General features: G+C 48.4%; 2 protein-coding genes across 6 annotated transcripts in view; one reads left to right on the forward strand and one right to left on the reverse strand.

Moving 5' to 3' along the window:
- dmtn (dematin actin binding protein) overlaps positions 1–3,882 on the forward strand; it is a 12,861-nt gene extending 8,979 nt beyond the window's left edge. For 2 of the 4 annotated variants that reach the window (XM_020585510.1, XM_020585511.1), the window contains exons 10-15: positions 479–721; positions 1,246–1,291; positions 1,569–1,576; positions 1,827–1,892; positions 2,476–2,556; positions 2,644–3,882. In XM_020585510.1, the coding sequence (XP_020441166.1) occupies positions 479–721; positions 1,246–1,291; positions 1,569–1,576; positions 1,827–1,892; positions 2,476–2,556; positions 2,644–2,757 (558 nt within the window). In that variant the 3' untranslated portion in view covers positions 2,758–3,882. The remainder of the gene's footprint in view (positions 1–478; positions 722–1,245; positions 1,292–1,568; positions 1,577–1,826; positions 1,893–2,475; positions 2,557–2,643) is intronic. The other 2 variants (XM_020585512.1, XR_002273583.1) reach the window with 2 other exon arrangements.
- A 2,306-nt stretch (positions 3,883–6,188) lies between these two features.
- Positions 6,189–26,909, reverse strand: ppp3ccb (protein phosphatase 3, catalytic subunit, gamma isozyme, b). 2 transcript variants are annotated; one of them, XM_020585509.1, is made up of 14 exons: positions 26,268–26,909; positions 17,722–17,919; positions 17,118–17,242; positions 15,689–15,800; positions 15,392–15,537; positions 13,485–13,615; positions 12,211–12,288; positions 11,880–11,974; positions 11,675–11,800; positions 11,138–11,215; positions 10,065–10,149; positions 8,753–8,850; positions 7,594–7,620; positions 6,189–6,795 (listed from the first exon to the last, which is right to left on the reverse strand). In XM_020585509.1, exons 1-14 carry the CDS (start codon positions 26,317–26,319, stop codon positions 6,620–6,622), a joined length of 1,527 nt encoding a protein of 508 aa, XP_020441165.1. In that variant the 5' UTR covers positions 26,320–26,909; the 3' UTR covers positions 6,189–6,619. The 2 variants fall into 2 exon arrangements, with proteins under 2 accessions (XP_020441165.1, XP_020441163.1); XM_020585507.1 differs by having other exon boundaries at positions 6,189–6,804; positions 26,268–26,904.
- Positions 26,910–27,570: the final 661 nt, after the last annotated feature.

Consider the following 27,570-nt stretch of genomic DNA (forward strand, 5'->3'; position numbering starts at 1 on the left):
GGGGTCGGACACTAGGCCTGCGGCAGCTTCCTGTCGAGAGCTTTGCTGCTTCTCTTTGTGGCTGAGCAGGAACCTGTTTCCTCGCTCTGTGGTCAGACGCGCTGTGTGGCACCTGCAACCGAATCTCATGGTGCAGTGTAGCACACGTGCACATCACTGCGGCGAGCGAGTTCAGCCACTGGAGGTCAGCAAAGACCAGTTACTCATGAAGTCCTGTGCAAGTTCAGCTGAGACGGTCACACGGCAGGTTGATTGTGACTGTAAAGGGACACGTGCACAGGTTAACAAGGTTTTTCAGTTTTGTGTGCATGTGAACTTTTGGTTTGGTGCCTGAGCACAGTCGTGTCAGAGTCCTCAGGGAGGGGCTGCTGGTCAGAGTTTATAAAGAACCAGTTCAAACCATTTCCACCGTATCCAGAGCTGGGGGGGCGTCGAACACACAGACCTGAGACTCCTGTGTTTGTGTGTCTGAATCCAGATCAAGTCCAACCTGGGCCGTCTGATCCTGAAGGAGGAGAAAGAGAAAGGCGTTCATTTTCGGAGGAAGACACAGTCGCTGCCCGACAGAACTCACATGCACAGCAGTAAGACTTCCGAGGCTTTGTCGCACTTCAGCCTGTGGCCTCACGGTGACGCTGTTCTTGATCAGCAGCCTGTGTTTCCACCTGCAGGTTTGTCAGCAAGTGCATCAAAGTCTCCGTCGCGCTCCGGCCTGACCAGAGTAAGTCAGTGTGGACTTTAGACCCGGCCTTGCAGAAGGCGGTCGGTCCCAGTCATGTTAACATGTGGATCAGCTCTGTAGGCACGTGTTCATGTCGTATGCTGCTCAGCAGACCTGGATGCTTCATGTACAACTGAATCAGTAATAGAACCTGCAGACCCTGATGTGGAGAGGCCGAGGGGCAGTGACTTGATTCTATCCACTGTCCATTACTACGTGATCTCAGGATAAAAAGCCATTAAATGAAATTATGTAAAAATAAATCTAGTTTCTTTCATGGACAGTGAGATAAACATGTATCTGAAGCTTCTCGACAAAACAAAGCCCAGAGGAAACAAGACAGTTGTATCACACAGTTCAGACCTGCCTTCGTCTCCACAGTGAAGATTTTAATGTGTGTGGTCAATATAAATTTAAACTTACAGGGAGAAACGTCACTGTTTGTAGCTGCAGGTGTGAACAGCTGAACAGGGTTTTGGTTTTACACTGAGTATGGAACGTGACTGATCTGCGTCTCCTTGCAGATGCAGTCGGCGGAGTTCTCCACAGATGGAGACCGGGGGCGGCCAGGTACGTTTCCTGCTCTGACGGTTTCCTGCTGCCCTCAGACAACGTAAACACTGACTGACAGTCCAGTTTCATGTCCGTGTTCACATTTGACTGAGTCAGGATGCAGATTCACCTCACACAGGGCCGTCGCCACGCATCTCGTGGCCCAGCTTGTGCCAGGACAGACTGTAGCTTTACACAGCATTAGAACCACGTGCACACTCACTAGGTGCCATCCCACACACATGAGTAACCAGCTGCCTCACTGTCTTCTCTTCCTGTCCTCATGTTGCCACAGCTGCTCAGGTGAGTTGGTTCCCGGCACGTTTCCACCTCAGAGTGCGCGCAGCATGTGCATGGCCTCCTGCAGCCCAGCAGCTACGAGTCTGCACTGACTCCTGCACAGCATCTGTGTGTGTGTGTGTGTGCGCGCGCTAAACCGGCCCCAGTGCACCGTGCACCTGTGGCTACCGCTGCTGACTCTCGGCTTGGCTTCACTGTGCAGCTTGTACATACAGTGTGTGTTCTTCTACTGTGTGTGTGTGTGTTTGTGTAGAACGGAGAGGCTCGGAGGGAGAGGATGGACAGAGGAAACTCTCTGCCCAGCATCCTGGAGCAGAAGGTGAGCCCCGCTTCCAGTCCTCCACTGACTTGATCTATTAGTTAGTGATTTCTTACTTGTTTAATGTTGTGGCTTATTCCCAGTAGTAGAACCAGTGCGAGGCCTCGTCTCTGTCGCCGAGTCTGAGCAGGAATCAAACCTAACGAGGCCCGAACGTGTCGGGTTTCTGTGTAAATATTATTCCTGAGGCGTCGACGTCGAACAAACCTGGAACAACCGTTTACATTCACCTCAACAAGACCAGTTGTGTTTAAGGAGTCACATTAAACACAGCTGGCAGCAAACGTCTTACATTCAGAACAGAACCGATGCTGTTTGGATCTTTGGGTCCCTCAGACTTGATGCCCAGAGACAAAGTAATGTAAATTTTGAGCATGTACGTGAGTACAGGATCTGAAGTGGTACTTCTACTTGTAATGGAGTACTTTTTAGGCAGGTACTTGCACTTTTCCTTGAGTATTTTTGTGTACTTCTACCACCTGACGTCCTGTATGACTCAGGTTCTGCTACAATATGAATGGTATCAAACAGCTGATGGACAGTGGTGATGACGTGCACTGTACCGTGTGTGTCTGCTGCTCAGGTCCATCCCTATGAAGCACTGATTGTGACCCACAGGGGGCGCTGTAAGCTGCCGCCAGGGGTCGACCGCACCCGACTGGAGGTTGGTGGGGGGGGGCACAAGTGGGTTTGCATCCTAACATCCTGAGGCGTGAACTACTAACCTTAAACCTCCTCCTCTTCGTCTCAGAGGCATCTGGCTCCAGAGGAGTTCGAGCAGGTGTTCGGGATGCCGATGGCCGAGTTCGACCGCCTCTCTCTGTGGAGACGAAATGAACTGAAGAAGAAAGCCTCGCTTTTCTAACAGGAAGTGACCTCAGCCCCAAACTAGTACTTGACAAACCACCTGCTTCGAGAGGAGGAAGAGAAACAGGCCCCGACATCGACAGCCACACAACCGTTCATCACATTAGTCGACACAAACATGTCTAAGTAACCCTTCACGTCCTGGATGTGAGCCGTCCCAGGACCAGAGTGCTGGTCCAGATGAACCCTTTACTCCGACCAACCCTAACTGATGCACTTACCTACATGTTACCTGTGCTGCACTTATAATCACACTGCTTGCAAACCACCCTCTTTATGTGTCCACGCATCATCATCATCATCATCCTGTCTCTCTGTTTCTCTGAGCTGCACATCCAGAGGTCGGGGTCATGACCCTGGAGCATCACATCCAACAGCCCAAGTGTCCAGACACATCCTGACAATAAAGTCCGTTTGTAGCTGCAGGTTCATTCTGATAAAAGACTTTTGTTCCTGATAATATTCAGTCAGTTCTTTTAAAGTCTCCACATTACAAGGACAGATGAGGCAGCGTCCACAGTCACAGACCTGACGTTGCCTAGATCCCACTCGTATCCGATCTCAGACACAAACCCGTTCTTTTGCCTCACCTTTAATATTTGGACAGTACTTCTAGTGTTCCTTATTCTCTTCTGGTTGTGCTGTAAAGTCACAGTTTGCTGCATAAACAACAGTCATACGTCCCAGTGACTGACCAGTTACTGACCAGTTACAGGCTCCATGGAACCAGTGGCCTCAAACCCTTCATGACTCTCACCTCTGATGTGCTCCTGCTCTGAACAACAGCTGATTGTCACGTGTTAAACGTGGAACTGCTCTTGTACAGCAGATTGTTTATCATGTATTTATTACTTCACACTCGTTTGCTGCTGTGAACTGTTGGCTTCGTTTGAACATGTTGTTTGACGTTTTGTTTATGAACCCCCGCTGATGCCTTCGTTCCTCACTAACCCGTCCACGTACCAGACATGTTAAAGGAGCAGTTCATGCACCGTAGCGTCTGTGCTGGATCATGTCTTGAGGTAGAAAACGTCTCTTCGTGCTTTCCTTTAGAACCACCTTCATCCAGTCCTCTGTTTCTGCTGTACAACGTACGGGAGTCAAATAAACCAGAGAAAATGTGGAGCAGCTTTGTCCTGGTCTCCTTTAAACCATCACACCTGTGTCACCTTAGACTGAGTTATGACCCCAACAACAAGTACTAGTCTAGAACTGTTCAGTTCTTTAGGTGGATTAGAATCAGTGTTTCAGGTCACATGGCTGGGTGATGTGTGAACAGGTTTTTATAACTTTATCCTGTGTTTCCAGCCTGGGCACCGGGCCTCGAGTGGACCAAGAAACAATCAGTCAGTGCCACAAAACCTCCAGAGGCCGATATCAGAAACATCTGGGCCAGAGGTTTTTCTCTTATTGACCCTGCATGAAATTAAGAAACAGAAACATCCTCATGTCACTGTGATGGTTAAAACCTCAGGACAGACACGTGGTACTGGGAGAACAGGGACCAGGTCCGGTCTGGGACCAGTGCTCTGACTGTCACTGATATGTCAGTGTTGATTTGTTGGTCAAAGACTTTAGGAAGGATTTCTCTTTTCATCCTAACCCTTCACACACACACACACACACACACACACACACTGTAGAGGTCTAAAGGATGCAGCCAGTCATTAGTTGGAAGCAGACGGTTTCCTGAGGAGGGATTTGACTAATTCCTGGTATTTTCCTGCATTACTTTCCTAACAGCACCACTCTCCCTCTCTGATTTGGTGCCTGTTCCTAGAGCTTCACACCTGTTGCAGGAACAGATTCTGCAGCGCTGCGTTTGTCATACATGTTTTTATGACCATGAACCTTTTCCCCCTCGCTCCGACAAACCGGGGCTGTGGGTGCTTCATCTGGAGTGAGCTGCAGGTAATAACGTGGAGGGTTAGTGTTGCTAAGAAACACATGGGGCCTGCACATAAAAGCGAGGAGCTGGCGATGTTTCAATGCCACTCGTGTCCCTGCAGGATTAATCCACACAAAGACACACTTCCCACGCCGGCCTTTGATTGGCAGCCGCTTGGCGACAGAGACGTCCTTGAGCGCAGCAGCAGCAGCATTCAACAAACACACAAGCACCATCACTTCTCTGTTTTTTATTTGAATGGAGTGAAACACCTACAGAAATGAGGCCTGGCAGTACATGTACTCAACTAACAAGTTCTCATTTCCTCGAACTGAGCTGGAAAGAAAAAGACTTGATTTTCTTATCCTGAAAGCTTCTGTGCCTTCTGAGAGGTGTTCTGAGACTCCAGCCGGAAACGAGGCCTGAACGCTTGAGCCGCCCACCGCCTCCAAAGCAAAGACAGAATGATTAGACCAAACCCACCCAGGACCTCAGCAGCCCCAGCACTCCCACTGCCGTGTGTCTTTTTACAGGTTCATTACAACTTGGCTCTTGTTCTGAAGCTTCTCCGTGGTTTCTCTCAGAGCTGCAGCTGTCGTCTACCGTCTTTACCAACGGCTCTGCCAGCGACTTTCAGCACGGTTTGGTTTATAAACCATCAGAAAGCTGTGACGTGCACAGATTTCTGAGAGTCCCAGGTGACGTCTACAATGTCTGACCTACAGTGTGAAGGCCAAAGACGTGACGGGGGAAAGTTTCACATTCTAGCAGATGACAGATCTGATGTTTTGTCTTGAAACTAATCTGCAACCGTTACCAGTCACCTCAGAGCACGGTGGGATCATTTCACAGCTGTTACCAGTCTGTGAGCTGTATAAACACTGGTTGTGTTGGGGCCAGTTACTGTGGTATACTGGTGTGTGTGGGCTGGACATAAGTGAAAGGCCTGTGGAGAAGGAACCTCCACAGTGAACCGACACCTCATGAGGGAGGGTTCACTGAAGGATCAGACGGGGGTTCCTAATAAACTGACCACTGAGTGGTTGACGTGCCCCTGTTGTAGGTGGTGTAGCCATAAACTGACAGTTCCCCACCATGTTCCCCTGGAGGTGTAGTGACGCCGTGGATCTCGGTGTGTCACTGCTGCTGAGAGAAACAACGTCATGTTCCCCTGGAGGTGTAGTGACACCGTGGATCTCGGTTTCTGACCCGTGAGCCTTGTGTCACTGCTGCTGAGAGAAACAACGGCCAAAGCCCCAAAAACAAGATCCAAGTGGTTTCCCAGCAAATCTCAACTCAAGCTGTGGCGGTTTCATGCCAGCACAGGGAGTCTCGGACACCGCTCAGCATCGCCCTCGTGCACCGGGGGCCAGCGAGACGCCCTCGAGTTAAGCCTCTTCCTGCTCATTTCCACCTTCTAATGAACTCCCATACGTAAAGCCCCAAGTTTCAGCAATGCAGAGTAACCCTTTACCTCTTCCTCCCTCCCCCCTCAGCCCTTCTCCCCCCACTCGATGATTAAATCAGTGTGCTGTAAAAAAACATCACATTGAAAAGACAGAACAATTAAAATGTACATATGTCATAAAAATGTCAATACTTAGCTCCTCTGAGCTCAGTCACACTATCATTGGCATAAGAAAGAATCAGCTTCTGTCCCTCTGTGTGTGTGTGTGTGTGTGCGCGCGTGTGTGTGTGTGTGTGAACACTTCCTCCCTCACCAAAATAAAACCAACAGAAAACAGTGTCGTTGTGATGAGCAGACCCCTGATTAAAAAGTGGACTGGGCAGCGAGTGGCTCCAGCAAAGTCCACGTCTCCTCTTCAGTCTGAAACTGTGATATTCGGATGATAAATTAAATTAAGCGCGAGTCGCTCGGACTGAACCGCCTCTTCTGCTCTTAAAGGAGGAAAGAAGGAAGGAAGGAAGGAAGCAAAGGAGAGGAAGAAGAGGGGAGATAAAGGGTGAGGATCTAGGCCTGTGCATTGGTGCCATTCTTGTCCGGCGGCCCGGTGCTGGCCGGCAGGTTGTTCACGAAGGGGGCGGGCTCCTGCTGCTTGGTGTCACGGCGGGGGGGCATCCTCTCGTTGATCAGGTCCAGACCTCGGGCCTCCTCAAAACTCTGGATCTTGTGCTGCGGGTTGAAGCCTTGAATGGCTGCGAAGAAACAGACGTCTATGAAGGCAGAGCCGCGGCCGACTGATAACAGCAGGGTCAGAAAGTACCGCGCGCCCTCCAGACAAAGCTGATGGTTCTGCTGACGGCGACACCAGAACGTGGTGACAACAGAACATTGTGTTCCACCTGCTTTCTGATCACTTTACTCTGTCAACAGTGAATATCTTACACCTCACTAAAAGAACCAGGGCGAGGCTCCAGTTCGTTAGTGACCTCATTCAGTGTCTTCAGAAGCTTCTGGACGTTCTGACCCTGCTGCACACTGGTATTACTGGTACACACCACACACAGTACTGGGAGGAGAGTAAACTTACTTCACACCAGCACAAGGACAGCATGAGGACAAACAGACAGACGTTCAGTAAAGGGACATTTCACTACTACAACTGTGTATTCGTTCTAGAAGGTCGTCACCGACCGGCACCGAGCATCATTAACTGGTAACATCAACACAAGAGTCTAAGCTTTGAAACAACACGTCACATGGACGAATTCAAGTACAAAGATATCAAGTAGTCAAGTATATCAAGTATGACAACATGTAAAATAACATCACGTGTAAGATGATCTGAGTAAACCAGTTGACTACATCAGAAACAAACTGAGCGGCTGCAGCTCTCTCTCTCTCACACACACTCACACACACACACACACACACACACACACACACACACACTCACACACACACAGTGACCTTTCGTGACCTTCTCTCAGGCCCGGTCACACAGGTAAAACATGACACAGACACAGACGGAGACGGTTGCATACCTCGTGCCTCTTCTGCCTCTACGGTGGCTGTGTAAGCGTGAGTAGAAGTGCCATGCCCAAAACCAATGGAGAGAGAGTGGGAAGGTTAAATATCAGTGCATTCAGTCAGTCACGTTATCACTGTGAACATGGAGTCCATCATCACACCCCCCGCCCTCCACCCACAGAGTCAATCAGCATCATCATCGTCATCATGAAGGTTTGTTAGAGGAATCCGAGTGTCGACGCCGTGCTGCCGTAAAAAGACGTGAGAACAAAACCGTTCTCTTCTGGGAGCAGGGTGTTCAGCCATCACCCTGCTGGAGCCGCGGCGGGCGGGTGAGTCACTGACGAGCTGGTCAACAGGTCGTATTCACCATTTAACCTCTTTAGTCATTTATTTGGTAAAAATGCCAAATAAACTGAACATGTTTGGGCTTTAAAGGAAACTGTGACTGAGAACTCTCAGTTAACAAACAGCAGATTATTAATAAGAAAACTGCTCTTTAGCTGCAGCCCTAGTCAGGATACGGTCGCTTTGTTTCCGACGTTAACGGAGAATCAACATCGCCAACAGGATGTGAGCTAACAGCTGAGCTAGCTTAGCCGTCTGTGTCCTCATCAGACAGACACGTCCTCTACAAACACTGTCAGCCAAACAAAGAGAATATGGATCAGAAATCATTGAGCTCTGGACACGGTAACGTGACACTGTGTCACTGTAGCACCGCTCTAGAGCCGGGACTCGTTAGCAGTTAATGCTAGCTGCAGACTGGAGGCTACGTTCTGTACAGTCTGTCCCAACCAGGCATCCGTAGTTTACATCATCGCTGGGAAACAGAACATGATGGGAGGGGGCAAAGAGAGGTCAGGAGCAGCATATGGTGTCAGTTTGTTTTGAGTCACTCACTTTAGCGCTGATGTACTGATCAAATCGGTGTTTCTGTCGAGCAGCAGGTCTGACCCACCCTCACTCTGTAGCTCTTTATAGGGCAGCATGGCAGAGGTGTTTGCACAGAATGGTCCTTTAGAGGAGAGACGACACCACCTGACATTTCACTGTGTGGATGTCGAGTGTTTCTGAGGGGGCTGTTAGTCTCTCGGTGTGAGTGCAGGCACAGGGAGTTAGTGTTAGCTGGACTCTGTTAGTGTCTGGGGGGGGCGCTGCCTTCACACTCACCGCTTTGCAGAGTTTGCCGTCCTCCGGACAAAACTCCCAGAGGCAGCGTCCCAGTCGGGGTCAGCCCCTTCAGCATCAACACGCTCTCGTTCTCCTCTCTGCCAAAACACAAACAAACACAGCTTCGTCAGAGCGAGGAACGGGACAAAGTACCTCAGGTTGTGGACTACATGTTGTGTTCTAGTCGTCTGGCTGCTCCTGCAACACACACTGGGAGACCAGTGGAAAACCCATCACAGTCCACGTCAGGGCCTGTGCAGCCATGAGTCAGTTCACTGGTAGAAAATGAACCTCAGCTACAGTCAGGGAAAAAATGATTTGAACCCCAGTCCACAGTGAAGCAAACTGGAGCCCCTTTCTCTCAGCCCAGTGATCAGTTACTGCACACACATTAGCGCCTGTGGCTTCCTGTTTACACTCCACTGGTCCAAGTTGCTGTTCACAGCTTAATGTAATGTAAAGTGGTGCTCAAACAGAAATAAAACTGTCATCAACAAAATGTCCTCATTAGAAGAAGAAGCTTTATTTTATTGTTATTGTAACATTGTGACATGTACAATGAAATTTTGTTTGGCGCCGAGGGCCCCGGGCCAAAGCGTGCAAACGCACCGCCATCACAGGCAACTTGGGCGTTCAGTGTCTTGCCCAAGGACACTTCAACACGTGGACTGAGATTCGAACCTCCAACCTTCCAGTTGGAGACGACTGCTCTACCCACTGCACCACTCAGTCTACTGCAAAAAGGCAGCTGTATATATGTTTAACCAGTGCAGCTGATGTAAAACTGATCACGTGTTTACGGCACGTAGCCAGGCTGGTGCGTAAACCTGACCCATAACAAACACAACATAACTGATTATCCATTCACTAACAACTAAAGTGGGACTGGAGAGGACCTTAAAATAACTCAGACCTTTTCTGAACGGGAACATTCATTTAAGGACAAGTTATTCTGACACACTTGCACAGGATTAAAGGAGGACACATGCAAATCAAGGAAAAAGTCAAAGTGGAGCAAGACTGGAAATAAGGTGTAACTAGAGAGCCTATTTCTGTCTTCACTGGGGTTTTAATAGCTTTTATAAATTAAGAGAGTCCCTCTCAAGTATTAAATCTCTTTTACTGTCAGGAAAGAAGCTTTAGTTCAAAACTAAATCCACAAAAGGCATAAAAATATGAACAAAATCACACAACACGTGGTACAAAAGGCCAAATTACCCTCATTTATGTCAAACAGCAGCATCAGGATGAGGAGCAGGGTAAACCCCCCACTGTGACGGTGTAAACCTCGATCAGAGAAAGAAGTACGCACCTGAGCACGGAGAAGACACGAGCCATCTTTCCAATCGCTCGGATCTTGTTCCTGATCACCTCCTTCCTCACAGCAGGAGTTCCACCTGAACGGCGACGTGAAAGGGCATCAGTCAAAGGAGAGGAAGGACAAGAACAAGAAGAAATGCACACGACAAAGCTGTAGCTGTGCTTCACATCACGAACACTCACAGGTACAACTCGGACCTTTAGTCTGGTTTAAAGCTGCAGCCTACAAATCTAGAGCAGGTGTCAGCTACCGTTTTATTTGGTTCCCAGGCATTAGGAAAGGCTAACGGCGCCCACGTTAGTCACTAAATCTTCACTGCATCGTAGTTTATAAACCAGAAGACTGTGACCTTTGTTTGCTCTTAAATAAATTAGCACATGTTCTCAGGTGGGATTCACAGGTAAAGAAGAGGTGATCGGTGGAACCAGAGGGCTGAGGGCCACAGAAGAGCAGGGACATCAGGCTGAAGGATAACAGGGCCACACCCCCCACACGAGGTTTCAGTACCGATGTAAACCTGCTCTGTTAAAGCTGTCGGTGTCCAACAACAAGAGCAACAAGTCACAGCCGCAGGACTGCAAACGTAAAGGGTCGGGGTCGCCTGCCGTCATCTACCGGAAAGTGACCTTTGTTTGCTCTTAAATAAATTAGCACATGTTCTCAGGTGGGATTCACAGGTAAAGAAGAGGTGATCGGTGGAACCAGAGGGCTGAGGGCCACAGAAGAGCAGGGACATCAGGCTGAAGGATAACAGGGCCACACCCCCCACACGAGGTTTCAGTACCGATGTAACCCTGCTCTGTTAAAGCTGTCGGTGTCCAACAACAAGAGCAACATGGGGTTGTCTGCCAACAGCAAACGTAAAGGGTCGGGGTCGCCTGCTGGCAGGTACCGCAAACGTAAAGGCAGCAAAGTGAACAACCTGCACAGGTTCAGACAAGAGCTCTGAACAGCTGTTTGGAGGGAAGCGATTAAAACATCTGGGTGAGTAACACCAGTTCTGCTTTATTTAAAAACGAGAGAGCAGGTGTGATGACGATGATGAAGGCATTACATCCTCTTACCCTCACATGTGTCGTCCCCTTCTGACAGCAGCTCGTCATCAGAGCAGATGTTCAACACGTTCACCAGCATCTCTGTCACTGTGGAGACACGAGTACAGCGTCACACTGGGCACGTCCGACCTGATACTGCGGCACAGGGAACGGGAAGACACTGGGAAGCTACACAAAGGAGGGGGGAGGGGGGGACTCACACACATGACGGTGAGGACACCACGTTCACCGGTGCTGCTGGTCTCTGGACGGGGTTTGTGCACAGTAAACATGCCTGGTGTTTAAACAGGAAGTCCAGAGCAGGGTTTAAACACTGGGGCCCGTTTGGATGTGGGGCTAATATTGACTCACATATAAATGTGGATCAAATCTGTGTCTAAGGCTGAAAGTAACAATTATTTCCTGATTATTTGACCATTTGTCTTATTTTTACGATTGATTGACTGTATAAACAGAAAATAGTGATAAATGTCACAAGTGGCGTCTTCCAGTAACAAATTCACCTTAGTCAGATAGAAGTCACACAGCAGTGACGGGCAGACTCACCTTTCTCTCCAACGAAGGGCAGCGACCAGGTGAAGACGTCCATGAAGTTGGGCAGCCAGTAGGGGTGGGGGGAGCAGTTAAACTGCCGGATGTTCATCACATTGTTCTCGTACTTCAGCACGGCCGCTGACATGGGACAGCACACACCAAACACATGAACGTTTCTACTTCCTGTTGCCATGGTTTCACCCTTCCCCTCACTCACCTTTGTTATTGTACACATCCAGGTAGTTAGGGGCCGAGAAGATGGTGATCAGAGAAGGGAAGCCTGTCGTCTGGCTCTTCCTGTACATTCGATACCTGCCGGTCACCAAACACACAGCGAGACGAAGATAAACGTCACAGCAGCGCAGAGGAGAGACGTTAACTCGGTAACTTTAACACAAACACTGAACATGTATGGGCGGCCGTTTGCTACTGGTCTCAAAGGTCAAAGTGGAAAACAGCATTAACATCAGACAAACGTAAAGTGGAAGACGTTACCATAACACAACATGTAATGTCCAATCACAGTGACCGGTTGCTGTTTGACTCACCCGGCGTCCTGGGCTTCATGTGCTCGTATGACAGACAACAGGTTATTGTTCATCAGGAAGTCGCATACAGCTGGGTAACTGAAAGCACAGTGAGTCATTAGTGACGATGATGACAGAGGTCTCTGAGAGGACAAACAAACAGCAGCAGCTGAGCCGAGGCGACCTGCGTCCTCCTACAGCTCGGCTGCTTCAACGAGAGACGCCCCGACATTAGAGTCTGATTAATGTCAAGGCTTTACACAGGACAGGTCAGAGTTCAGTTTTCATTCATTACATCATAACCCTCATTCAGCCGTTGGACCTGACACACTCCTAAACCCTGGACTCTTCAACAGCTGCATGAACATCAGCTGTCGACATCTGTTCACGTCTAAAACAAGATGGATCTCAATGGAAACACTGGAAGGAACAGTTCTTTACCAAGAACAGTGTAAATACATGTCAGCTCATTTACCCTCATTTTACTCTTTTCCCCGTTGCCTCCTGGTGCACTAATATAAACAGTAATTAAACCTGGTCCGGCCCAACTTAAGGTCAGAGGTCAGGAACAAGAGTACAGGAAGTTTTGCTCCAACCATACACCAGACCATTTTTTAACAAATGCTCTGGTGCAGCTGAGACGCCGCCGGTGCCCCGAGGGCTCCGACAGGTTCATTAGGTCAATAATAATTATTTTATCAATACTTCAAATTAAACTTTAGTCACAAGCCGTTCAGCGTCGTGCTGCGAATCGCCTGTCAGGTGGTACCTGCCCTGCCCACAGTGTACAACACACTGTCATTATGAAAACGCTGTGCGGCGTTAGGCTGCCACCAGGACGTCTCCTCAGGTGTTTATTCAGACATGAATCCACCAGAACGTTTCCATACACAGGGGCTCGACAGAGGGGCTGTGGCCTGACGCTCCAAGCTGCACTTTCACTGAACAAACTTGGATCAGTCATATAAAACCATGACAGCAGGGCATGGTCGCCCCCAGGTCTACCAGACACACAGCTGTTCACTGTCATTCCTTGATGAATCACTTGAATGTGCAACCCAAACTGAGAAAGGACCAAACAGGCTTCAGAGCAGCAGCGCTCGCTGCACTGCGACCTCCACGTGGTGTCAACATCCAGAGCAGAGAATGCTAATATTTATTTTCACTGTCTGTGTGACAGGGGATTTAACCAGCGCTCACTGAGCCAGAGATAAGCCAATGTTGATGAAAGCCTTAACCAGCTCAGGTTAGCGGAGCGAGCAGAGACGGCAGTCGGAGCTCTGACGGCGCCGTACCTGTAGAAATACGAGCAGCCTCGCACACTGTTGTGGCAGCAGTGTAAAAAAAAACCGGAGTCCTCCCCTGGGTCCGACCACAGCAGGTCGCACATGGGCCCGAACGCAGGAGGCTCCTTAAACCGGTCCAGCTGCGTGCACACACACACACACACACACACACACACACACAGTCAAAACTCCAACTAAACCTGGTCACATAAAACCAGCGGCCTGTGTCATGAAGAGATCCCAGAGTCACGACGTAATTAACTGATGATCAATGAATCACATAAGTCATTCCTAAAGTAACGTCTGTGGTTCCAGCTGCTGAGACACCGTCCTGTGGTGACAGACAGGACAAGAAGACATCACACAATTTATAGATGAAACAAGTCACTCAATAAATAATTATATTAAATAATTAAATCCCCGTCAGCTGTGGCTCCAACACGGATCAGAGGTTTGTCCAGCTGTGGGTTTCTGGTTCACCTCTAACCTAGCTGCCCTTCACAGGACATTTCTGTAGGTCAGTATACTGTAGATCAGAGACAGAGGAAGCTTTTCTGCACCATCAGGGTTTAAAACAAGCTTCTCACCAACAGATGACAAGACAAACTGCTGAAGCTTCACCAGCTTTACACTGTTGTCAATGGCCTGGCTGCTCCAGAAACGTCAAGCTCTTCTTCTATAAGACGGTACTGCAGCTTTTCACGGCGCTGGTGCAGGTTGTCAGTGACACAGCTCAGACACACACAGTCCTACCTAAAGGAAACCGCTCAAAGCTCCACAGTGCGTTTCCATGGTGACCTGCCAAGCCACTGGAGATGAAAACGGTACAACACATCCCATGGTAACAAGCTGTACATATGAACATAAATGGTGCTTAAAGCTAGAGCCACTGTGCTTCCTGTAAAGTATGAATCAACCTTCTAAAGACTTTGTTTCTGTCCTTCATGCTGCTGTTTCATTTCCTACAGAAACAGCTTCACTTTGATTTATAAATGCATCAACTCACAATTCCACCGATGACTTTAAAGGTGCTGTTTAACTAAAGTGACGCCGACACACAGCAGCCAGCTAGGAACACGAACATTCAGCACCTTGCTGCAGTGAAATAAACTGTACTGACCATGACCGTGTGTTTCCCACATGTATTGAGAGGCTTGTACCATCACTCCTCCTCTACTCAGCCTCACTTTCAAAACCTGTTTCATACTCGTGGACACCTGAAGTCATCACAGCCTCCAGCAGAGACTGAACAGCTGTCTAACCCCCACACCGGCCTTCAGCTAAAACCTCCCGTATTGTAATATACTGTGTATGTTCTTCTGTGCATCCCAGTTTTCATACGTTTGACTTATCCTGTCTGTCAGTGAGCAGCGTCCTGGCTGTGATGTGTGGCTTATCTACATGTGGCTTCACGTTCAGTTTTGTTTCAACATGGTTCACTAGCTTCTAGGCTCTGACTAAAGCTAAGTGATTAAAGCTATTGTTTTAGTGCACACGGTCTCTGTGTGACAAGTCCAATTTTATTTATATCACAAATTCACCTCAAGAGCCTTTCACCCCCTTGGTCCCTTGTGCATTGGTCATTTCCTGCCTTTCCTCTGCTTCTGGAGACACATGACCATAAACTTCCTGATGTTTGAAGAGAAACACGCTGCAGTCTGGAGCAGCCTTCTTTGCTCTACAAGCCACTTAGTGCTTGTATCCATGCACGTTCTGAACATAATCTCTGGCCGATGCACCTCTCAGCTCCCTCCTGCTCCTGAGTCACCACCCACTGGAGAAGCTTTTTTACCTGCACAGTTTTTCTGTGCATCATTTCACACTGAGCGCCCGCTCAGCTGATTTCAGATTGAGTGCTCCTCTTCTGCATGAACGCCCACACAGCTGGATGAGTAAACCCATCCGGTCCCAGTTACCTTTCGGATGTCATCCAGGCAGGTGATTTCAGGGCTCAGACCCCCGTGCACACAGAGGAACTGCTGGTTGAGGAGCGCCGCCAGAGGCAGGCAGTCGAACGCTTCCATACAGGCATCGTAGACACACTCGGAGTACTTGATTTTACCTGGAGGACACACACACACACACAGCCCAAGGTCAGACATTTTAAACACACTGAGCTGAACACACAGCACCACTCCCTCTTAGGATACAATGAGATAAGACGTTTGTCTATGGTGGGGACTCTGAAAGACAAACAAAGCCACAGGACTTACACTCCTGTTTGAAGGTGAAGTACTCGGTGAGGTGTCGGCACTCGTGGTTACCTCTGAGGAGGAACAGTGTGTTGGGGTGGTTGATCTTCAAGGCCCAGAGGTACAGCACACACTACGGGACAAACACACGATGGACAAGGTTAAACCTACAGTCAACCTTGATCAAAACTAATGGTTCAATACACTGTCCCCAGTTTGCCTGGACCACCAGAAATCAACAAGTCTACCAGTATGATCAGTGATCAACGCAGCCCCAGACCTGCAGGGCATCCTCACAGGAAACCTCTGGAACTGTGGCTGGTCTAAGGACGCGTCGCTGTACTTTAGCAGATGACTAACAGTGAAAGCCTGTGAGAGACGGGAAGCCACCACATTACGTCCTTCATCGTGGTGATTTCCAGCTCAGCCTCTGAGCATTTCAAAGTTCAGGTGTGATGGAGATGCTTCACTTCTAAACGGGCCTTTGTTACGAGGGAGAGGAACCAGTGAAGGCGACAGACACCACGTCCAAACAAACCCACTCGTCCAATCAGTGTCTTTGTGCTGCATCAAACCACCTGTTTAATTTACTATGTTTTCCTTTTCTGAAGGAATCGTCCACAATGGCCCGATCTAACCAGCTGTTCCTCCGGACTCGGCACAGGAGGGACAAGAATCCCACGTACTGGATTCAGCCCAGGGCACCGTGGACACTACAGACCCTGTGGCAGGGCGATCGGTGCTGCTGAGATGTAAACGACACACCCTGACACTGGCAGGCTTATGCCCTGTTTTTATTTATTTGTATGTATTTAAAGCTACAGCTGGTTCCATCTTTGTTGTCTCTAGTTACCATGGTTACATGAAGACAGCTGTAACTATGGTAACTGCACAGAGCAAAGATGGAGACAGCTGTAGCTTTAAATAAATAAAAAATAAACTGACTAAAATGAGGCCACTGCCTAAAACAAAGCTCTAACACACGCCTTCATCAGAAGCTTCCAGCTGGTACCAGGGTGAACTCAGCGTGCAGTGATCAGAGCTGTGTCACGCTGGAGTCGGGCAGCGTGAAGTTAAACGACTTCTAAATTAATCTAGTTCAAAGGAGCATCTGCTGCTCCAAGAGGTACCCGACCCGGATTCTGACTGCATCGTTGAACCTGCTCTCTGTGGCCCAGCCTGGGCTGTGAGGACGTCCACTGATCCTAACGAGGACGCTGACAGCGGCCAGTAAGAATGTCATGCATCCAGAGCTGCACAAGACAGAGTGTGGACGCAGACCAGACACAGAGTGTGGCAGGGGGGCGACAGTGCGCCTTTCATTCTACAGCTATTCAAAGATGCTGTGTTAGGCCGTATGGGGCCGTGACTGAACATCAGGCCGTCGCTGCAAATGTCAGATTAGATGGCAGAAACACAAACACGTGGGTGTGAGCGTGCCACCGCCTACCTCAATGCTGAAGTAACCCCGGTCCACGTAGTCCCCGAGGAACAAGTAGCGGGTGGTGCTGGGGGATCCGCCCACCTCGAACAGCTTCATCAGGTCAAAGAACTGGCCATGGACGTCTCCACACACTGGACACACACAGAGTACAAGCTGGGTTATAGAAGCACCGTATTACATGATACTCTGCAGCCGAGATCCCGTATGTACAGGAAACGGTTCATACTGGTCGTTCTGCACCTGGATGACATTCATTAACAGCCAATCCACTGATTGTAGAGTTATTACAGCCTAGTGTAGTGATTCTGTCCCAGGATATTTAACATGGCCTGTAGCAGCAGGAAGCTACTGGAGGCACCTGCTGGGGACTATTTTCAGTGGCGGATTAATCCACATTTGGTCTCTAGTGTCTGTGGCAGCAGGACAGTGTGTGTGGGGCTGAGTCAGACTAAACTCCAGTGTGTGTTCACAGGTCACCAGTGGGGTCACTGCTGGGTTTACTGGTGTCTGGACACAGTGGAGCTGTGTGTCCACTGGCTGCTTGTCCTTGTCATGCTCACTTTGAGGAGAAATCTGACACAATGAGGCCCACAAGTCAGGGGGCTGTTACCTGTGATGGGGGCTTCCACCTCCAGCATGCATTTCTCCTGCCGGAGGATGCTGGCTCCCTCGTTGATGAGCCGTAGAGCCGCCTCCTCCTCCAGCCGGCCCTCCTTCACCAGATGAGCCTTCAGCAGCTCCACGCTGGGCTTCCCATCCACGTACAGGTCTGTGACCGTCAGGCGTGTACCGGGGGGATACGGCACCGCTACAGACAGGAGAGAGAGAGAGAGAGAGAGAGAGACGGGTGGTGTCAGGACAGCTGCTCATCCCGGAGACGTAGCACTTCTGTCAACGCAGCGTTCAGCATGAGGCGACAAACACCAGAGACAGTCAGCACACACAAAGCACAGCACAGACTGCAGCAGAGATGCAAATAGCTGATCCTGGTTCACTGTGTTTGTCTGTGCACAGAACCACACAGAAGGTAAACAACGGATCACAGCTGCCACCGACCGCTGTCTTTACTCTGCCGTGTCCTGTTCAGTCATCTCTGTAATCGATGGTGAAATGTCAGCAAACCTGAAAACGCCCGCTTTGTCTCCCACAGCCCAAGGCGTCGTCTGAAACATCTAGTCCAACCGAGAGCCCGAGACCAGAAGAGGATCAGTCTGGAGGTTCTTCCATTAGTCAGTCACCAACTGATCAAATCATTAAGCATCAAACTTGTCAGAAAGGAGAGTTTGCTTTTATTTGGGATTTCTGGCTTTCCCAGAACCTCACAGCGAGAAGGTTCTGGGGTCGAACCCGGCGGCCGATCGGGACCGATTTGAACTTTCATAGCTTTTCTCATCATAAGGGCCTCAGTGTTACACATATGAACGTACACGGCCTACGGTCAAAGGTAGACTATGTTACTGTGGACTCGGCCAACAAATGTTATTCTTGTGATTCCAGAGACGTGGCTTCCTGATTATCGATGGTCATTCCATTGCACTTCCATGTGTTTTGATGTGATGGTCTGGTCCTCTCACTGTGACACGTTCTGACCCACATGCTGCACTGAACCATCTTATTAAGGTTTTTAATGAAGCTGCAGAAAAAACCCGACTGGCTGTGCTCGTTCCTTTATCAGTTTAAACTGTGTTTACATGCTACTCTACTGTTTAAATGTGTTTAACATCATTTTATGTCTATTTACTGTTTTAACGTGTGTCTTGTGATTTTGGACTTTAATACCACTTGTATGTTTTCCTGTTTTGAAGGTGTTCGTGTTTGTCACTGAGAAGGAAAGCTCGCTCTCAACTTCTCTCACTATTCTTTCCCTGAATAAAGGTGATGATGATGATGATGAAAGCTCAGATGAGTTATTAAAATAGCTGCTGATAAATATTCAGTCAGTCATGGCGTCTATAATAAGACAGAAGCCTGTTGAACATGTAACAGCGTCCTGCTGTTGGCTCTTTGCTCAGCACTGCCCTTCCCCTCCTGCTCGTTATCTCAGGCTGCTGAACGTCAGCAGGTAACTCGTCTCTCTCTCAGGTGCAGGTAGGCGTGTTAGGGAGGGGCCGCTGTTTTACTTCGTGACTGTAGCGCAGGCTGCAGCATGCTCAGCGTGTTTCTGTGTGAACGTGGACACAGTCTGAGTCACAGCAGCCCAGACAGATGTGATCAAACTGGACGTGCACCCGAAGCCAGCAGCAGTCAGTGATACTACAAAGTCCTGCAGATCAGTAACAGAAAGTCTCCTGAAGAGCACACGGGCATGTTGAGGCTCGACCCGGAGACAAAGACTAGCACACACCAGGCCCTAGAGGAAATACCAGGCAGGTTAACTGCTGGAAAACGCCTTGATTTCGTAGAGAGACCTGGCAGGTCTGGGGGGGGGGAAGGGGGTTGGTAGTGGGTATGTTTGTGACTGACATTAACAAGCAGGAGCAGGTGAAAGCAGGTGTCACAGCTAAGTCACAGCTAACTGAGTTGAACACGCTTGCTTGTGTCCACACACACACACACACACACACACTCTCTCTCTCTCCTGGCCCAGTGGTCTAGTTTAGTGCAGCTCTGAAACCAAACTGGGTCGCACACATTAGCCAACCGTGTCAGTGCTGTTGAACTGGTTCAGCCAGCAGAAGGAACCAGCCAGGCTCCAGACAGACGTGGGTCTGATCAGACAACATCACCTACCCCCCACCCTGGAAGCCTGTTCTGACTTTCTGAAGACAGGAAAACATAACCACAGCTGTGAAAATGAGGTGCGACAGACCACTGGAGGAAGTGGTATTCAAATAGTCAACGGCTGAGATGCACTGTTCCTGAGGACACCTCGTCCTAGTAACTGCACCGAAACATGTCTTCTCTGACACCAGACCACCAGCTTCAGACTGGACAAACTGGAAGCAGCAAACGCTGGCTGTTGAAACAATGCCTGGAATGATTACTCAAAGTAATCAAAGTAGTTGCTGATTATGTTTGTCGATCAACTGTATCCCTAAAAATCTGTGCTGAACAGTAACAGTCATTCTTTTGTGCCCGTTTTTAGAGGATGGGCTCATGGATATAAATGTGATGGAGAAAACATCAGCAACTCCTCCCGACAGCAACACAAACTCCAGCCTCCAAACCGTCCACGCCTCTCGGAAGCAGTCTGATCAAAAACGACATTATAACAACATTACAACATCACAGACTTCTGACTTAATAAACTGTCACCAAAACCACAACCACAAGAAAACAGTACCAAATTGGAATAAAGTCAGAAACAGGGGAAAAAGATTTTGAGATTGTTGTACAATGAGTCAGGAAAAGGGAGAAAACTCTAAAATAACAAAAAGCAACAAGCTGTAGCAGAACCCATTCAAATCCTGGACTAAGCCTCAGAGCACCATGGTGGCTCTGTGATCCAATCAGAGCCCAGCTGACTCATTAAATGCTCCGTCACCTATGTTAGAAATTAACCCAATTCTTTAGTTGGAAGCACGAGAAGTGACGACAGGAGAGGACTGTTTAAAATCACTGTCTGACTGTTTACTGACCGTCTGATCACAGGTAGACCTTACAGCGCTGGGATCAGAGAGACAGAGCTCCCACAGGAGTTCCATCCACTGACCCCGAATTAAGGTCTTACAATCCATTTTATCTTATTGGGCAACTCCGCACTCAACAAAGGTACAACAATTCATGCATTGTAATCCTATTGGTCATTTGGTGAGCAGGAGCTGGAGTGTGTGTGTGTGTGTGTGTGTGTGTGTACGTGCTGATAGACCTGCTCTGGCCTTTCAGCTTAGTTACCACTGGTAATTGAATCAGTCGTTCCTTTGCACAGCCCGTCGAGTGAAATGATTCTGTCCTTGTTCATGACTGATGGAGCTGTGTCAGATGGCAGTGATGGTGGAGTGAGCTGAGGATGATGACGTGGTCGGTTACCGGCGCACCAACAGGAAACACACACAGCTGTCACTGACATGCTCCTGTGTCTGCACTGCTTAAACAAACAACCTGTTGTCAGTGACATAACCTACAGTTTTCTGTTTCTACAGCGCCAGGTACCACATTCAGCCTCCAGCTAATAAACAGAACAAAGGAGGTTTTAATTCAAGACTTCGATCAGTGTGAACAGGAAACGCCACTGCAGCTTTAATGATGTGATGATGCTTCTTGGTCCTCAGCCTCTCTGACCTACTGAGCCTCTCATACCGGTCCTGACCTCCAACCAACCTGCTGGCTAACTGGTTACCACATCACGGCACCAGCTCAAATACAGGACCCGTGTTACACTACACTCTGTGACCACACACTGTTATCACACTTCATTTTTAACTGCTGGTTATCATTTAATCTGCCAGCCCCTTTCCTGACTGCCTTCGCCGTTCCTGTTGCAGTTTATCTTGCTCTACACTGAGCTGTGCACACAGTGGCCGCACTCTGTGTCCTTGTGTCGCGTGTTTTCTTGTTTATGTTCCATGTTTGTGTGTTGTTGTGCAGCACAGGGTCTGGACTGAACTCATCTTCTGGCCAATAAAATGTCAGAAAAGCAGAAGTCCATCACTGTTTTATAATAGCACCCCTTAAGTTCTTTAGCTGATGCTTTCATGTCATTGTATGCAGTCATTTGTGTGGTTGTGACCCCCAGACCGTTTATTGCATGGTCGTAAACCTTTGTATGCCTTTTGGTTGCTAAACCAGATGTGACCTGGGACCAAAGGGCAGGTGTCCTGATGTGAATTGTATCCTGTTTCCCTTATCTGAGCATCTGTCTTTGTTGTAGGCTGAGTATAAGAAGGACTCACACACTCTGTCCACTGAGCTTCCCTGTAACAGACTGTATTAGACTCTGTTCAGAGAAACCTCCTTCCTGCACGAAGAAATATGTAATAACTTTTAGAACTGATGTTAAGTATTTATTTTACACTCACTGAGCTTTAAAAGATTATTTTTCCACAACAGTTTCCCTAACTCTCTCAGGATAAGTCAAGCCCGCTTCACTTTGCTCTCTTCAACAAGATCACTTAACAATAAAACTTTTGTCCCTAATGATTTTGTCTCTTTGTACGATCTGGACATGTTTCTTATCACTGGGCTTAAACAAGGAGACAATAGTCTTTTCTCTGAGCTCCTTCCGGCTGATCACTTGTTTTCCAACACCCCGTACCTCGCTGGTAGAGGCGGCGGCTTGGCATCTGTTTTTAAGCCGACCCTAAAATGTCGCCTTCTCCCCCCCAAGGCCGACTCCAGTTTTGAGTTACAAACCTTTATTGTAACAATTCGCTGTCCTATTTTATGTGCAGTTATATATCGTCCTCCTAAATCCAAGGATTTCATAAACGAATTTGGGGAACTCTTAGCAGAGCTTATTCCACAGTCTGACAGTTTGCTCATTTATGGAGATTTTAACATTCACGTCAACTGCCCTTCTGACCAGCTGACGAATGGTTTTAACTCATTGTTGGACTCCTTTGATCTCACCCAGTCAGTATTATGTCCCCCTCATCAACGTGGGGGTACACTGGACCTCGTCGTCTCACGAGGTCCGTCTGTCTGCATTGGGGATGTATCAAAGGCGGCCATCTCTGACCACTTCTTCGTCCATTTTGAAGTCCTGGTGCTGTCGAGTGCATCCAGACCCATGGCCCTACGATTATTACTCCCTTAATGGCTCCCGACTTTGCCGCTGCTTTCTTGGTCTCCGATTTCTACTCATCAGAAGCTCTTAACCCTCCTACGTGTCCCGACATCTTTCTCTCTTCATTTGACTAAGTGCTCTCGGATTTTGGATTCCATCGCTCCCTTTAGAAGGATGAGAGCTAGAAATACTCCTGACCATGGTTAAATGACACTATCCGTGCCCTGCGGAGACGCTGCAGACAGGCGGAGCGTAAATGGAGGAAGGATGGCCTGCATGTTTCTCTGGACATTTTAAGAGACAGCCTGGTCTCTTATCAGAAAGCTGTTAAAGATGCTAAACCCCAATATCTATCTAATATTATCTTGAAAAACAGTCACTGTCCCAGAGTTCTTTTCAATACCATCAATTTGCTTATTAATCCTGTTGTTGCTCTGGGGTTGGTCCGAACCTGTAATGGGTTTCAGAATTACTTCATTGACAAAGTTTGGGATATTAGACAAAGTACCCCCAAGTATCCATTTTCTGTACCATCTGTTTCTCCTGTATTGTATACTCTGGAAACCTTCACTCCGATCTCTCTGCCTCAACTTAAAGAATGTGTGTTGCAGTTAAAGTCTGCTTCCTCCCCCCTGGATCCTGTCCCAGCCAGGATAATTAAGGAGGTTATTGACACTATTGGTCCCTCTCTGGTCACTTTTATAAATTGCTGCCTAAGGCTGGACACGGTCCCCACTGCCCTTAAGCATGCTATAGTGAGACTGCTCCTCAAGAAGCCTAACCTTGATCCCTCTCTTCCGTCTAATTTCCACCCATTTCCCTTTTGCCTTTTCTATCTAAGGTTATGGAAAAAATCATCCTTACCCAGTTGCAGTCCCATCTAGATTGACTGGATGCTGTTGATAAGTTTCAGTCAGCCTTTAGGCCTCATCACAGCACTGAATCGGCACTACTGAAGGTCCATAACGACATTACAATTGTCCTTGATGCCAAGTGCCCCGTTATTCTAGTTCTTCTAGATTTATCAGCAGCCTTTGACACCGTTGATCATGCAGTTTTGCTCTCCCAGTTGGAACACCGTGTTGGCCCGAGAGACACGGTTCTAAAGTGGTTTACCTCCTTCCTGACCAATAGGACCTTCTCTGTCTTGATTGGCGATTTCTCCTCCCCCATAGCCCCTCTCACCTCAGGCTTTCCTCAAGGCTCGATTCTGGCCCCGCTACTTTTTTCTTTATATATATCACCACTTGGTTCAATCATATCAAGGCATAATGTTTATTTCCATGCAGATGACGTTCAGATCTATGTGCCACTGATACTAGACGATTCTAACGCACTTACCCCACTGCATAATTGTATCCGTGACATTAAACTTTGGCTACCGCAGAATTTCCTTCACTTAAACAAGAGTAAGACAGAGTACATCGTCTTTATCCCTGATTCAGCTGCTGTTGTACCTAGTCTAGGTGCTTTAGCGTTAGCACCTTCATTCACTGATACCGTGAAAAACCTCAGTGATATTTGACAGCAGCTTTAATTTTGATAAGCAGATCAGATCTGTGGTTAAGACCAGCTTTTTTCACCTGAGACTCTTAACGAAGGTGAAGCCCTTCTTATCACACGCAGATTTAGAAAAAGCTATCCATGCTTTCATCACCTCGCGTCTTGACTACTGTAATGCCCTCTATGTAGGAATCTCTCAATCTCTTCTTCGGAAGCTTCAGCTGGGTCAGAACGCTGTGGCTCGACTGTTGTCCAACACTCCCAGGTACACCCACATCACTGTGCTTCTCTCGCTACACTGGTTGCCAATACAGTTTAGAGTTGACTTCAAAGTGCTACTATTTGTATTTTAGTCCATGAATGGCCTCACTCCTCGATACCTGTTGGATCTTCTCTCCGTCTATGCTCCACGCAGAGCTCTGCGCTCCTCAGAGCATCTGTCCTTGGTTGTCCCTCGGTCAAGATACAAAAAATGGGACGATCGTTCTTTTGCCATGTATGGCCCCAGGCTCTGGAACTCCCTACCATCAGAGCTACAGGTCATAACTGAGCTAGCGGCCTTTAAGTCAACCCTAATAACCCATCATTTTAGACAGGCCTTTGGTGCCTAACCCGTTCCAGTCTTAACCCATTTTTTAAACTCTGTGTTTTATACGGTTTGTGTCCTGATATGGTCTTATTATTATTATTATTAATAACTGTGTCCATTTGTCTGACCAGCCCAAAATGCAAATAGGCTGAGTTTAACACCAGAGAAAACAAAGACAAGCAGCAAATCCTCACACTGGGTAATGTCGCCTTTAGTGTGAACTTCACTGGGTAGATCCCACAGAAACCACAAGGCGTGTTATGGTCTGAGTGATCAGGAACTCGGCACTGACATGGTTCAGGTTCTGCCCCTGAGCCCGACACAAAGCTGAGGCAGTGCCGTTTCTGAAAAGGCATCCTGGGACGTTATACCTGGAGTCACTTCCATCAGCTTCTGAAACCTGGTTTGTCCTCTCACTGCCCTCGTGTCGTAAACTTGCCCTGTTGTTGTTTTGTTTCCTGGATATCTCACAGCAGATATGGCTCTGCTTTAGGAAGCTGAACCCACCAACACAGAAGGGAGTCTGCTGATAAACTGATAATAAAACCAATCATTAGCTGGCTCTTTAAGTGGACCAGTATGGGTGGGGGCTGTCACAACTGTTAATCTAGTGCCACTACACAAACACCCAGTCACCAACACTGCAGCACTGCGTTTCCAGCCCTAAACCAAGCTTCACCGTTTCCAGGCAGAAAGAGGCCAACACTTCTCTGACCAGCTGCTCTTTCTCCTGGTCCTCAGGAACAACAAAGTGACTGTGCTGGTCAAAACAACACACCTGAAGACTGCACCTGGGACAGGGAGGAGCATTTTATCAGTTTCAAACGATTCATCAAAAATACCCTACACAATAACCAGTCACTTAAACAGTCGTTATCTGCAGCCCTGCTTAAACTCAGTATTCCGGTTACAACTGTTTCTTCATTTCCCCAAAGCAGATGTGTGCGCGCGTGCATGTGCGGGGGACGACGACCACACACCTCCTGCATGCAGCGCTGAGTTTACACCCCAAACCGCACAATGCTTCATCACGCTCCGGTAACGTCGGCCACCATGAGACCGTGCGGTCATGTACAAGAGCCAGGTGTGCGGGGTGTCGGTGAAGCTGAACCGTGTGTGTGCGTTAACATCTGGCACCTGCTAAACTACGATGCTAAGCCATTAGCTGTCGTCGGACTGGTTCACTTGTGTAACCCGGTTGCTTCTTCTCGTGATGGGGAGAAGCGGTAAGAAGCTCCGTGAACCGCCGGGCTTGACAGAAAACCCCGAGTACCTGAAGTGTTGACGGGGCTAGCTCGTCATCCAGGGGCTCTGGTGTAGCAAACTAGCTCTGACAGCAGCGGCAGTTTACTTCCTGACCCGAGAACAGAATGTGGATACATAAATAAATGTCACATACCTTTAATGGGTCGCTCGGTGGTGGACAGTTTGTTCTGGTCTTTCGCCGACATCCTCCTTCCGTCTGGGCTGCGACTCGGAGAATTCGCTAAATTCCGAACTAAGCTTTAAAAAATTCCTGACCAGCTAGCTAGCTAGCTGGAGAGAGCTAGCCCCGCTAGCTAGCTGACTGCGAGCAACCCGCAGCGCTCCAGTCCAGGACAACCGAGCCGAGCCAAGCCGGGCTGGACTTAAACCTGCCTGGGACAAGGGAGAAGAGGGCCGATCTCTTTAGCCGACAAATGAGCGCTTTTCCTCCCTCCTCTGCTCTGCTCTGCGGTGCGGTGCAGTGAAGCCAAGCCGCTGTCAGAGTGTGTGAGACGAATCGGTCCAGGAAACGGCCCGGGCACCGCCGATCGCTGGCTCCAGGAGCACCGACCGCTGCGTCAGATCATAGCCCAACTTGATCTCTTTATTCTCGGACGACCGGTATCTGTTCCAGGCCACCGGGCTTTGGTTTTTGTCGTGATCCGATGTGTCGTCCAGACCCTCTGTCGGATTACAATAATCCGCTGCAACAGGATTTCCTACAACATGGCTCGACGCGGGCTGTCTTGGGTAATGTAGTATTGATATCAATGCGACGCGTTCACGGTCCACTGAGCACCGGATATTTCGTTACTGCGGAAATACTCGGATCACGACTTTCAAAATTCTACATTAGTGAGAGTAGGCCTACACAAATATTATCAGCAGTAGTAGTACACAAGTGTGTTATAAGCAACGTGTAGTCAAAATATCTGCAGTAAAACAAAGTATTGTCATCTTCATGGCTAGGTACGGAATACGTTTAACAACGTCTTGAACCGAATTCTACCACTGAATACAAGTTAAGATTTAAGTAAACGGATGTAGGCTGCTGCTTGGTCGATGTAGTCTCAGTAAAATAACAACGACTCTTTCTAAAATTCATTACGGGCTACAAAGACATGACAAATTGTTAGACTTGAAGGAGGTTTGGCTCCGGACCGTCTGTAGACAGACCTTAACAGTTCACTATAATGGTGTGGCTCTCTCCTTGTAGAAAAACCCATTATAAACATCATGTAGCCGATGTTATATTTCTGTAGACTATTCTACATGAATTCAACACAAGATGAACAGAAACATGGTAGTGCCGCCATGTGGACACTGATCAAACTGTACAGAGAACAAAAAGCTAAAAACGTCATGTTTGATAGATTCTTACTTTAGTCCAATATTATTTACACTTACTGTCTCAAACTGGGTCAGTGTGGTCCAACAGTCCTGCAGTAAATTCTCCT

The sequence above is a fragment of the Monopterus albus genome, unplaced genomic scaffold (genome assembly GCF_001952655.1).
Source record: "Monopterus albus unplaced genomic scaffold, M_albus_1.0 scaffold368.1, whole genome shotgun sequence".
NCBI lineage: Eukaryota > Metazoa > Chordata > Actinopteri > Synbranchiformes > Synbranchidae > Monopterus > Monopterus albus.

Coding starts and splice junctions, on each gene's coding strand:
- ppp3ccb (XM_020585507.1), bottom strand. CDS start 26,319: ATGTCGGCGAAAGACCAGAACAAACTGTCCACCACCGAGCGACCCATT. Junction 15,801..17,117: donor GGGGTTACTTCAGCATTGAG/GTAGGCGGTGGC, acceptor TTTGTCCCGTAG/TGTGTGCTGTACCTCTGGGC. Junction 11,216..11,674: donor GCCCTTCGTTGGAGAGAAAG/GTGAGTCTGCCC, acceptor GTGTCTCCACAG/TGACAGAGATGCTGGTGAAC.